The sequence below is a fragment of the Primulina eburnea genome, chromosome 18, assembly GCF_022965805.1.
Source record: "Primulina eburnea isolate SZY01 chromosome 18, ASM2296580v1, whole genome shotgun sequence".
Classification (NCBI taxonomy): Eukaryota; Viridiplantae; Streptophyta; class Magnoliopsida; order Lamiales; family Gesneriaceae; genus Primulina; species Primulina eburnea.
Window position 1 is genome coordinate 25,579,840 of NC_133118.1, and position 14,431 is coordinate 25,594,270.

General features: G+C 31.2%; 1 protein-coding gene across 1 annotated transcript; it reads right to left on the bottom strand.

The window, feature by feature from the left end:
- Positions 1 to 10,089: 10,089 nt before the first annotated feature.
- On the bottom strand, positions 10,090 to 11,363 carry LOC140819632 (zinc-finger homeodomain protein 11-like). The gene has a single exon (XM_073179801.1). The coding sequence runs from the start codon at positions 11,166 to 11,168 to the stop codon at positions 10,290 to 10,292; it is 879 nt and encodes a 292-aa protein (XP_073035902.1). The 5' UTR covers positions 11,169 to 11,363; the 3' UTR covers positions 10,090 to 10,289.
- Between the last annotated feature and the right edge of the window lie 3,068 nt (positions 11,364 to 14,431).

Consider the following 14,431-nt stretch of genomic DNA (forward strand, 5'->3'; position numbering starts at 1 on the left):
TGGATGAACACGACATGACTTATTCAAACACTTGATCGTTCGAGTAAGTTACTTAATTGGATGGGATGTATTCCAAAGTATGTGGCGCATATCTGACTAAAGGAGGATAGGTCATTAGTTGAGGTGTGAGTGATGTAAAAGTATTTTTGTAAAGTCGTAAATAATTTTTAAATAGATTATACAGATTTATATTCATAATACGAGTCTTAAGTTCAAACATTATGTTTTAGTTGTTTCTCGCGTAAGAACAACTATTGTTCTTGATTTTTCTAATAATTGCACCAATCGATAAAAAGGTTAATGTTACTTATTTTATCAAAATAATATATATGATGAATAATTGTACAATTCAAACCTTCAAAAAAATGTTATTATTTGAAGCTACATTATTTATTATACTATTTACATGTTGACCAAATTTTTAATTATAGAACAAAGGTCGGCGAATATTGAATTTGTGAGCATAATAATGATAGAGATCCAATTGATAAGTGCATCATATTAATTATACACACACATATAATACACATACATATGAAGTTTTTTAAGTCAATCAGAGTTCAACTAACTACCGAGCCAAACAGATGATGTATTATTCAAAGGCAAAAAAAAGATACTGATAGGCAAACTGATCAATGGACAATTGATGAAGACAGACTGATAGCAATTTATTTCAGTCGATTAATCAGCCCAAATCCAAAAATTATCTGAAAATTATTAGTATACTTGGTGATTAAGAATCAGATCCTACCTGATATATCAAATAAAGTTTTTTTGTATTAAGAGTTATGTATTCCCAACAGAATATCAGAATTCATGCGAACTACCAGAATTATACGATCTGTCAGAAAAGACGATGGTATGAAAATAATGACATCTGTATTTGGAAAATGATACATATATAAAAGATGACTATTGCAGATGAAGCTTATAAACAGATCAGTTAGACAAACTTTTAAATCTTTCTAAAACTTTGAATTCTCCGAAATTCTAAATTTTTGAAAAAGTTTTCTTTGAGCCAAACTGATCAAAGAAAGCACACGAGGATAATTTAAAATCTAATCAATTGAAGATCAATTTGTTCTTAGAATTTCTTTATGAATCCAATTACAATAAGAAATCTTACTGCTTATTTGATAAAGATTGAAATTTAGTAGTTTCAGTCAGACAGTAATAATTCCTATTGTGGGTGATTTCAAATTATTTTGTAATTACCAAAGTCTTTTAGTGTAATCATTACACAAAGAAGAAGGGAACACGTAGGAAAATTGAAGTCTCCGAACATCCAAAAACAAACATGTGCAGATTTAAATTTTAGTGTACATGCATTTAATTTCTGTTCGATAGTCCAACTCATTTTTTATTTAAGCCATTTTTATTCAAACAGTTTCACTTAATCTATTTCCACACAGTTTCCACTGTTGACTTACTGAGAACCTGATTAAAAAGAATTTAATATCATTGTTGCTAATCTAACCGAAATATTTGTAAATTATTGAGATTATTTATTCACTCTCTTTAAATTAACCTACGATCCTAAAAAATGGTATCAGATCAGGTTAATTCTTATCTCTGAACATTATTCAATCAAATGGTCTCATTTGGCAAAATCTCGATGTTCTCCAAGGAATATTTTGATGAATGGAAGATTATATTACATTGTTCATTTAGTTTCACAAAATGATGTCATGTGGTTTGTTATCACATATAGACCGATGGAGATTTTGAAAGCAAATATTGTCATTGCACTCAGTGATGGTGCTCCCCAAATTATAGAAAAGCCCATAATGGAATGGACTAGTGAAGACAAGAAGAAATCCAATTTATACGTTGTGGCTAAGGACATTATGTACAAGAAACTGGACAAAAATACTTTCAACGAGATCAAGATATGTCTTATTTCCAAGAAAATATGGGAGAAACTGACTATCGAGGCAAAATGATGGTGTATTATTCAAAGGTGAAAAGGGATACTGATAGGCAAACTGATCAAAGGACAATTGATTAACCTCAAATTATAGCATTTTAATTCAGTCGATCAGTAAGCCACAATCCAAACATTCTCTGAAGATTATCAGAATACTCAGTAATTATTAATAAGAGCTCAGCTGATATATCGAATAAATTTTTACGTATTATCAGAGTTCAACTAACTATCGAGCCAAACTGATGGTGTATTATCCAAAGGAGAAAATAAGGTACTGATAGACAAACTGATCAAAGGACAATTGATGAATCCCAACTGGATAGCAGTTTATTTCAGTCAATCATCATCCCAAATCCAAACCTTCTTTGAATATTATCTGTGTACCCAATAATTAAGAATCAGATCCCAACTGATATATCAAATAAAGTTTTATGTACTAACAATCACTGATTCCCGACAGAATGTAACAATTCATGCGCACTACAAAAAATATGTGATCCGTCAAAAAGAACGATGGCATCACAATAACGAAATCTATATTTGGAAACGAAAATATGATTTAAAAAAAATGATTGTTGCAAATGAAGCCCATAAATATATCAAATAGACAAGATTTTTAGTCTTTCCAAATCCTTGAATTCTCCGAACTTCTGAATTTCTTGAAAACGTTTTCTTTGAGCCAAACTAGTCAAAGTAAGCACATCCGGATAAGTTAAAATCTAATCAATTGATGATCAATTTGTTCATAAAATTTCTTTGTGAAATCGTTGTAATTAATATAAGAAGTCTTACTACTTATTTGATAAGTATTGAAGTTTACTAGTAGTTTAAGTTAGGCAGTGATAAGTCCTGTTGAAGTGGGTGATTTCAAATTCTTTGTAATTATAAAATCTTCTACTGCAATCCTTCTAAAAAGAAGGAAAGGGTAGCGTAGGAGTATTGAAGTCTCCTATCATCAAGAAACAAACATGTGCAAATTTACATTTCAGTCAACCTGCATTGAATTTCCATTTGATAGCCTGACTAATTTTTGATTTGAGATATTTTTGTTCAAACAATTTCATTCGGTCTATTTTCGCACAATTTTCAATATTAACTTACTGAGAACCCAACTGACAAGAAGTTAATTTTATTTTTGTTAACTTAACCAAAATATTTGCAAATTATTGAGATTATTTATTCACCTTCTCTAAATTAATGTATGGTCTTAACAAGTGGTATCAGATCAGGTTAATTATTTTTCTGAATATTATTCAATCAAATGACTCATTTAGCAAAATCATGATGTTCTCCAAGGAATATTTTGATGATTGGAAGATTAGAATGCATTCTTATTTAGTTGCACAAGATGATGACATGTGGTTTGTCATCACAGATGGACCGATGAAGATTTTGAAAAAAGATATTGTCATTGCAATCGGTGATGGTGCTCCGCAAATGATCGAAAAGGACATAATGGAATAGACCAATGAAAACAAAAAGAAATCTAATTTAGACAATGTGACTAAGGATATTGTGTACAAGAAACTGGACAAAAATACTTTCAACTAGATCAAGGTGTGTCCTATTGCCAAGGAAATATAGGAGAAACTGATAACATTATGCGAACTGAAATGATCAAACAAAAGAAAACAAGCAGTCTGTTGCAATACTGAAATTTGAAAACATCACGATGAAGGCAAGGGAGTCTACGTCAGACTTTGATGAGAGAGTCAGCAATATCATTATCGAGTTGACTTCCCTTGGGCAAGAATATTGAAATCGAAAAATAGCCTTAAAAGCTATGAGAGCACTCTCAAGAGAATGATATGTCAAAACAATGGCTATGAGAAAATCAAAAAACTTTAACAAAATTGACCTTCACGATCTATTTGCAGACCTTAAGGTATATGTATTCGAACTAGAAATAAAAACTGATGATGATTCTTCAACCAAACTGAAAAAGGCTCTGGTTGCTACAACCAATGAACAATTTGTCTCAAAAGTAGGGGTGTTCAAACTTCGGATAAAACCGAAAAAACTGAAAATCCAAACCGAAAAAAACCGAACACTAAACCGAACCGAAAACCGAATTTTATAATTCGGATATAAATGTTAAAACCAAAAGTAATTTGGTTCGGTTTCGGATTATAAATGTAATTCGGATATAAATGTTAAAACAAAAATTAATTTGGTTCGATTTCGGATTATAAATGTCAAAATCGAACCGACCGAAAAAACCGAAATTTAATTAAATTAATAATGTTATTTTTATTTTATATATTATTTATTGAGATGATATTAGTGAATGAAGAATTATTTTGAATAATACTTAGTTGATTGTTGCTTATGTAATTCATTTGTACTTTATATTTAAATATTTTACTAAGAAATCATTTAAAAAAATAACATATTATATTTTATAATATATTTATATTATTAATTTACATAATTGTATCAAAACCGAAATAACCGATCGAAATAACCGAACCATTTCGGTAGAAAACCGAACCGAAGAAAAATGGTTCGGATATCGGATTATATATTTGTAAAACCGAAAAACCCGAAATAAAAAACCGAAACCGAACAACCGAACCGAACCGACCGATGAACACCCCTACTCAAAAGAGAAGTCGGCCGAGCAGTTGAGCGATGATGTGATATCACTGTTCATGAATAAATTGGCAAATTCTTGAGGAAGAACCAGAGTAATTTCTAAATCCCAAACTAAATCTCAAGCAGACACAATCATCATAAGAAAGAGTCCACTAATTAGGATAATGTGTGCTTCAATTGTGGAAAAGTTGGGCATTTCACAGCCAGTTACCCTAATACAAAGAATGATAAGAAAATTCCAACTGACAAAGAAGGCCGGTTTCATGATAAGAAAAAGAAGTCCAATAGTGACAGGATTTCATTCTCAACTGATTTTATACGAGATGATTTCATCACTGCACTCAATGACATGGTAATAGTGTACAAGAGACTTTCTCAATCATTCGATGAAGTGAAAGCAAAGCGAACAAGCCTAACTAACAATGATATTAAGCATAACTAGGAACAGTCAGGTGAAAGTGTTATGTCTTAAGGCAACTAAGGTAGAAGTTGCAAATCTTAGAACTGAGAATGAAAGAGTACTAAAAGAACATAAGCAGCTTATTTATGAGAATAAGAAATTAGATAAACCGATTAGCAATTGGAAAAATCTTCAGTGAGCCTTGAGAAAATGTAGGAGCTCCAGAAGCACTCAGGAGACAAAACGGGTCTCAATTTCAACAATAATCAAAGGGAAATATATTCACTTTATGAAATTCAGTACGATATATGAATATTAGAAGTCTGCTAATCAAGTTGAGAAGCATGTCGAACTAATGTATAAAGGCAAAAAAAGGATACTGATAGGCAAACTTATCAATGGACAATTGATGAAGGCAAACTGATAGCAATTTATTTGAGTCGATTAGTTAGCCCAAATCCAAACATTATCTGAAGATTATTAGTATACTCGGTAATTAAGAATCAGAGTCCACCTGATATATCAAATAAAGTTTTCTGTTTTAACAGTTATTTATTCCCAACAAGATGTCAGAATTCATGCGAACTACAAGAAATATACTGATATGTCAGAAAAGACGATGACATGAAAATAACGACATATGTATTTGAAAATTGATACATGATTTAAAAAGATGACTGTTTGAGATGAAGCTTATAAACAGATCAGTTAGACAAACTTTTTAATCTTTCTGAATCTTTGAATTCTCCGAACTTCTGAATTTCTTGAAAAAGTTTTCTGTGAGCCAAACTGATCAAAGCAAGCACACGTGGATAAGTTAAAATCTGATCAATTGAAGAACAATTTGTTCTTAGAATTTCTTTGTGAAATCTCTGTAATGGAGAGTAAGAAGTCTTACTACTTATTTGATGAAGATTGAAATATATTAATAGTTTCAGTTAGATAGTAATAAATCATACTGAAGTAAGTGATTTCAAACTATTTATTATAATTACCAAAACCTTTTAGTGCAATCCTTCCACAAGGAAGAAAGGGTGACGTAGGAATATTAAAGTATCCGAACATCCAGAAACAAACATATGCATATTTACATTTTAGTCTACCTGCATTTACTTTCTGTTTGGTAACCCAACTGATTTTTTATTTAAGCCATTTTTATTCAAACAGTTTCACTCAATCTATTTTCACACAGTTTCCATTGTTGACTTGCTGAGAACCCAACTGACAAGAATTTAATGTCATTGTTGTTAACAACGAAATATTTTGAGATTATTTATTCACTCCTTAATTAATAGCATATCTTAACAAAATGTATATTAATGGACTAAAACCATGAATGGACCGATAAATGATAAAAATGTAATTTTATCAAAATCTAATATATCAAGAACAAAATATGTGAGCATATAATGATCCTTAGGTTTCATTAATATTTGGTGTAGTAGAGAGGAAGCAAAGTTTTTATTTTGATCCTAACGGCCACCAACCACGTTTATGTACCATTGAACCATGTTAAGCCAAGTATAAAGAACATTTCATATAAATTATCATAATATATACATAGATCTCTAAAAATCTATAAAAAAAAAATTAATATAGTCAATTCCCTCAATTTTTCTCATGACATGATTACTAGAATAAATGTTTTGATAAGCTTTCACTTTGATAAATTTCATTCTCCATTTGAAAAGATATCCATCCATTTTTTTTTCCGAGTAATTCATTGTAGGAACGAACGTTCGCCGCTTTACCAAAAGTTTTAGCTAGTGTTAATGGTGCAAATCAAATCTTTTAAACCGCACAACAGCTCAAGCACCACGGCTCGATCGCTCTACCAAGCAAGGATAATTATTGCACTCAACAATCTCCCTCCCAATAATTGCACGCCTTGCAATAAATGGGAATCGAACCCTTGACCTTGACTCTGATACAAATTGTAGAACCGAGCGCTTCCCGCTTTACCAAAAGCTATAACTAGTGGTAACTGTGCAACTCAATCTTTTAAACTGCACAACAGCTCAAGCACCACGGTTCGATCGCTCTACCAAGTAATGACAATTATTGCACCCAACATTCACAATCGTCGAATGAGATAACTTTATTTGTCAATGTCGTTACTGAAGAAATAGGAAATTAAACGAAAGCTATAGGAAAGAAGAATGAGATTTAGGTATTCTCTGTTCTTTGAATTATAAATTTATATTAGTTCAATTTCCACTATTATTCAAAATTATTAGTATCTAAGAAATTGGTCCGAGTTGGATAACTGTTTCGCCTTTAATAGGCATAGATTAATTAGCAGAAAAGTTGCCACAAATTTCGATCGAACAACCTGCAGCTAAGAATTGATTGTAAACATTCAATTTTGAACAACTAAGAATGAACAAAGTCACAAGCATTAATTAATAATAATTATAATCACAGCCATATTCTAAGACTTTCACATGTGAACCCTAAAAGGGAATCCTCCAATCTGAAACTCTACGCACGTCTATCTCTTGGTAGTTAAATAACAAATTAATAATAAATAACAAAATATCGAAACTAATTATTAAAATAATAGAAAATAAATACAAAAAAGATAAAAACTTGTGTGAGACGGTCTTGTGGGTCGTATTTTGTGACACGGATATCGTATTTGGATCATTCATGAAAAATTATTACTTTTGAGTAGGTCTAGTGAGACGGTCTCACGGATCCTTATCTGTGAGACGAGTCAACCCTACCCATATTCACAATAAAAAGTAATACTTGTAGCATAAAATATAATATTTTTTCGTGAATTACCCAAATAGATATTTGTCTCACAAAATACGACCCATGAGACCGTCTCACATAAATTTTTGTTATTACTTTTTATGCTAAGAATATTATTTATTGTGAATATTGGTTATTTGGGTCATTCATGAAAAAGTATTATTTTTTATGCTAAGAGTATTACTTTTATTTTGAATATCGATATGGTTGATCCGTCTCACATATAAAGATTCGTGAGACCGTCTCACGAGAGACAAACTCTAAAAAAAAAAATAATATAAAAACAGATATTTTCTTGCCAGCCAAAAGCAATATTTTAAAAAGATGTCAGAGATATGCAATAATGTCAACATGTAGCATAAACATATAGGACGCATCAAAGCCAAAAATAATAATAATCATTCCAACAAATCCGAAAAAAAAAAAACTAAATAAGCTTTTCAATTTAATTTTAAAAAATAAAATATGACGAAAACAAAGTAAAAATTGTCTATAAAGTCTAATTAATTGGCCAAGATTTTGTCTTAATTTTAATATAATAAGTTGTTTTTTTTTTTTTTATTTTTTACTCCCAGTTTCGCCACAGTTTCAAATTGTATTTAAACATATAAATAATATCCAACATTAGGAAAAAACTGAGAAATGGATATGTACCCACTTTAACTATTATTATTTATTTTAGTACTTCGACGAAAATCGAACTAAAAAATATAAAAAGCTATTATCATAAAAAAATCGTGTAACATCCCGAAATCAGAGTTAGTCGACTCCAACGTTGTTTTACAACCACATACTTGAAAACAACAAGTCTTCTAATATAATATAAACAAAAAATCATTTTATAACTCATAATCAAACGAAGAATTATCTTTACAACGAAAATTCTCGAAAGCGATAAAAACTATACTGAAGCATTTACAACGGAAAAAAAAATAAAAGTTAAAACGAGCATAAATTTTAATTAAATTTGTCCATCATCAGCCTCAAAAGTGGTCGTGTTCCTCTTTCTCTATGTGATCTTCAGGCTTATCTGGAGAGAAAGAGTAAGAAGTGAGTAATATGATCGTCACTCAGCAAATTGTGACCTTTCAAGCATATACATAACAAATATACATGGATTGCGAATAAAAGCATACCACGCATAACATAATTCATTTGATAAGCATATCTTGACATAGGCACTGAGATTCATCTAATTTTCATATTTTACTGATATCAAACCCTAATTTTTACTCTTATAAGGGGGCGGAGCTGTATAATAGTTATAATTCCACCGTGTATGGGCCATAAACATATCTCATATTGGGATTCTCGCTCATATCCAGCTGAATCCTCAAAGTACCAAAACATAAAACATACGATTATCGTATCAAGAAAGGGTAGAAACAGAATAACGGTACTCGCTTGAAACTTTCAAAAACAAAATAATTTATATACAACATATTTTAAAACAAGCTCACTTACCTCAGATTTGGATGGAAAAAATGTGAAGGACACTGCATCTTGACTAGGATTTTCGAATCCTCATTAAATCTGGATTGCATCAGAGTTTCGCTACTCGATAGAACTTGGAATGCAAAAATTCGAAAATTCAACAGCACTTGAAAACAACTTTTCAAAAATATAGAGTGTTTGAATGGTGTAAATTTCGAATGACCTAGGTGCGGTATTTATAGGGGTGAGGTGAAAATCTTATTCAAATTCGTTGAATCCTTCCAAAATTTCGAGATACTTCTTCAATAATTTCGAGATAATTATTCCATAATTCGATATGCTTCTTCCATGCATAAGATCATGTCATAAGTTGAAAAATGTGTCCACCCAGTATATTTCAATTTCGAATTTTGACCTTGGACGTGATTGAAAGTAGACTATTTTCTTGTACAGATTCATAATGTGTCGAGATTGCGCTGAAATTTGCTAGCTTCCTTGTTGAGAAAACTATCTTGTATGCAATATTTACTTCAAATTAGATTGATATTCATCCTAAATTTTCGAAATTATTATGTATCTTACACTGGATTTCGAATTTCATGTATTGATTGACTTGAATTTTTTTGAATACCATGTATTAGTTAATATTTTCGAATTTCTTATTATTTAACATAATACGAAGATCGAAAAATTATATCTTATACATGTCTGCGATCACTTAATAACTACATCTCCCAAAAAAGTTCGGGTTTTCACATTTTGAATAATAAGAAGATAGAAAACCCGATTTTGTACTTTTTATGACGATGAAAACAACATGCGTCATTATCTTCTGATGCACAGTACATAAATCCTCGAACTAACACAATAATATCTTTTATGGCGATGAATAACACAGTCGTTACTTTTCGATACACACTACATAAATCCTCGAACTAACACATTAATACTAAAATCACGTTAACCAAGAAAACCGCACCGAACACCATTTTCCACTTTTTACAACCGGAGACTAAATATCAACTTTTCCAATTCAAGAATTTTAAAAAAAAGGCGAGAGCTAAACAATATTAGTTCTTGAATTAATAATTATAATTAGATTATGTATGTGAGTTACACATATTAAAAATGAAAATTAATTTGAAGTACCCCTTAATCTGCCTAATTAATCATATGTTAGGGAGATGAACAATTATTAGGAACATGAAAACGAACTCCTCCACCATTCTGAAAATGACCGCCATTAATATTACTGTTATCTTCGTTTTCCTTGTTGATTTTATTCTCCGAGATGTTCATTTCGCCGTTGATGTTAGCTCCGACGCTGTCCATTTTCCTCTTACCAGATGTGTTCTTGTTGTTGTGCATCCAGACCTTAAGCACCCCCTTCTCCACCCCGATTCCGCGGCAGAATTCTTCCACCGCCGCCCGATCGCATCCTTGCATTTTCCACCCGAGTTTCTCCGAGAATTCTTGCATTTTCTCCTTCTGTTCATGGCTGAATTTCGTCCTGAACCGCTTTCTCCGAACCGGGTTCCCCGCGATCGGTGTCACCGGCGCCGCCTGATGCGTCTGCTCCTCCGTCGCCACCGCGGAGCTGAGGGTCATCAGCATGTGCGGTGCGAGCTGGCAGTATGGCTGCCGCGGCGGGGGGGAGGGTGAGAGGGAGGAGCGCCGCGGGAGTGGAGGCTGCCGGAAGTCGAGGAACGGAGGGTTGCTGACGTTGGTGGGGGAGGCTTCCGCCGGATCTCGACGGTGGAAGTTCCGGTGGCAACCGCAGGCAGCGCAGGTGAGGGACGTGGGGTCGCTGTTGGTAGAGGACGGGGAGAGCATGAACTCTCCGCAGCCGTCCACGGCGTGGCCGCCCAAGGCAGCTGCATGGTTCTTCATGCATTCTCTGTACGTCACCATCCCCAACAGCGGCAGCGGCGGGCGGTGGTGCAGCTTCTTAACCCCTCCATTGGTGATGGATTGAATTTGTGTGGGCGGTGGTGGGGTTTCATTTCCAGAATCATCAGAGCTAGTGGATGGGGTTGAGGCTAAATCCAACTCCATAGATTTTTCAAGAAAATTAGTCAACAAAATCTTTGAATTAGGGTTCTTAAAGTTGAAGCTTGGAATGAAGGGCACTGAAAATGGTGAAAGCTGTCCTATTTAGGGATTTCAAATTTGGGATTATATGCAAATTTAAGGATTTCCTTTGGATGGGGATTACCATTATCTCACCAACAATTATATATTCCACTTCTTTTGTTTCATTTAACTTTAATCATCACACACCAGTATTATAGTATATAGATACATACATATTATATAACTTATATTAATACCCGGGGGACATGCGCTGCGTGTGATATGTAATTTTAAATAAAATTTACTAAAAATGAAATGGGACAAAATAAAATAAAATTTAAATATATAAAATGTGAAATAAAGTAATTAAATTCGATTTGTGTAATTATTAAAAAAAATCAATTTCATACTAAAAACTCGACGAAAAATATTTTTTTAGTAAATTTTAATCGAAAGTAAATATATATATGCACACATCGTGTGTAAACAGATATACATATGTATATAATGAATGTGTAAATGTACATAAATCATATGAATAAATGAAGGAAAAAACTTGTGTGAGGCGTTCTTATGGATCGTATTTTGTGAGACGAATCTCTTATTTGGGTAATCCATGAAAAAATATTACTTTTTATGCTAAGAGAATTATTTTTTAGTGTGAATATCGGTAGGATTGACCCGTCTCACAGATAAAGATTCGTGAGATCGTCTCACAAGAGATCTACCCATAAATGAAAAGTAAATTGGAGAAAGATTTAGTTGAAAGAGAGTGAGTAAAAAATATAAATAAGAGAAAAGGGTATTTTGTCAAAATAATGTCAACAACTTTGGTCATGGAAAATTGAAGGGGGACATTAAATGGGGTTGTTGTCATAAAACCAACAAATATATGAAGACAGATCTGTAATAAATATATCCTGTAGGGGCACATGCGTCTTTTCATCTCTTTTAAGAGTACACGTGGCAAATTAGCGCAGAGCAAAATTTTTGGACAAAAACTTGTGTGAGACGGTCTCACGGGTTGTATTTGTGAGACGGATCTTTTATTTGGGTCATCCATGAAAAAGTATTACTTTTTAAGCTCATAGTATTACTTTTATTATGAATATGGATAGGGTTGATCCATCTCACAGATTAAGATCCGTGAGACGGTCTCACATGAGACTCACTCAAATTTTTGACCATTTATGTAACATGTGTTAGCTGTACAATTTATATTGCGTAGTTGCACGTATAAATGTACTCTATAATAAAGTTTTAAATTTTGTCTTTTTTTTTTATTTTTATTTTGTTCATTTTATAAAATTTCAGTTTAAATTTTATATTATTTTATTTTTTTAGAATTTTAGTTATTTTTGTTCGGATTGTTGATTTGATATTATACACATCAGCGTTCTATTAGCACGTTCATGTCACGTCGAAAAAAGATTACATTTTTAAAAAAGACAAAGATAATAAACTAAAATTGAAATTTTTATAATATAAAAGTTCAAAATCGCAAATAAGTAAACATATATGGCAAAAAAATGTAATATTCGTCTTACGGATATGTATTGATAAGACGAGTCAATACTTTCAATATTTACAATAAAAAGTAATACTTTTGACATTAAAAAATACTAATATTTTTTAACGAGTAACTCAAATAAAATATATGTCTCACAAAATTGATATATGAAACCGTCTCATACAGATATTTGCAATTATACTTCAAATATTTGTAATTTGTATAAAGAAAATGTAAATTTTTGAATTTTTATAAACTAGATCTAATATGTGTGTGGCTGATGAATTTCAGAATTTTATTAGTATTATAAGTTATATAATTAATTTAGAATACAATCGTTGCATCATATGGAATGAAATTTAAATAAATTTCAGGTATTATTGAAGTGGAATAGAATAATTAAAAAAAATTATGTTATATTATACTACATTTGTTAGATAAATAAAATAAATAAATAACCCGATATTAAGTTTTTTGTTTCAAATTTTCCTTGATTAAGAATGGAAGGGTCTATTAATTTTCTCACTTAGAAGTAACAAAATTAGACGATAATAGCTCGATGATGACGGATTTTTATCTGAATTTTGAAAACTTAAATTTTTTAAAAAAAAGTCGCTAAAAAAGAAATAATATAATGTAGTATTATATTAAAAGTATGTCTCTTGTGAGACGATCTCACGAATCTTTATCTGTGAGACGTGTCAACCCTATCGATATTTATAATAAAAAGTAATGTATGTTAGCATAAAAATAATAATTTTTCATGGATGACCCAAATAAGATATTCATCTCACAAAATACGATTCGTGAAACCGTCTCACATAAGTTTTTGTCTTATATTAATATACAAAATTTGTTGCATGTTATATTCTAAATTTAGATTTTATTTAAATTATTATTTTGACTTTTAACTAAAATACATCCGACTTCCGGATTTACTTAAAGACAAATAGCAAGAAGATCGTCATCTTTCAGAATTAGTTGGTTGAATTCAAATATTTTAATACTGAGTCAGTCTAATCCCAATTTTCTTGTTCAATAAAATTTATTATAAGAAGCTATTTTAGTACTTTTTAATTATAATTATATGATTTGTTAATCGTAATTAATAACTTATTTTTAAAAAAAAACAATTAAATATGTTAAAAAAATTATATTGGAGTGTGATAATCCCCTTGATAAAAGAGTATCACAAATTATAACTTTTAGTAAAGCTACAAATGCTAGTTTCAACCATATGAGTATATGAGTATGCATATGTCTATACTATGTTATTAAGTTTGAGACACTCAGAATAACTAACTTTTGGTGTCATGGTCTGTTTTAATAATTACATATATTAACAAGGCAAAAACTTGTGTGAGACGGTCTCACGGGTCGTATTTGTGAGACGGATCTCTTATTTGGGTCACACATGAAAAAGTATTACTTTTTATGCTAAAAGTATTACTTTTTATTGTGAATATGAGTAGGGTTGACCCGTCTCACAGATTATGATCCGTGAGACGGTCTCACATGAGACTCATTCTATTAATAAAGTGTTAAAATTTTAATGTAAATCACACGTGGATCAGATTATAGAGTTTTTATTTTCTAAGCATTAAGTTATAGATTCAATTCTTACTTGAGTCTATTTTTCTTTCTTTTTCTATTTATTTTTTTAATTTATATATCAAAATTGCAGTATAGTCTCTCACTATTTCTTATAGTTATATTTTAATTCTCATTTAAATAT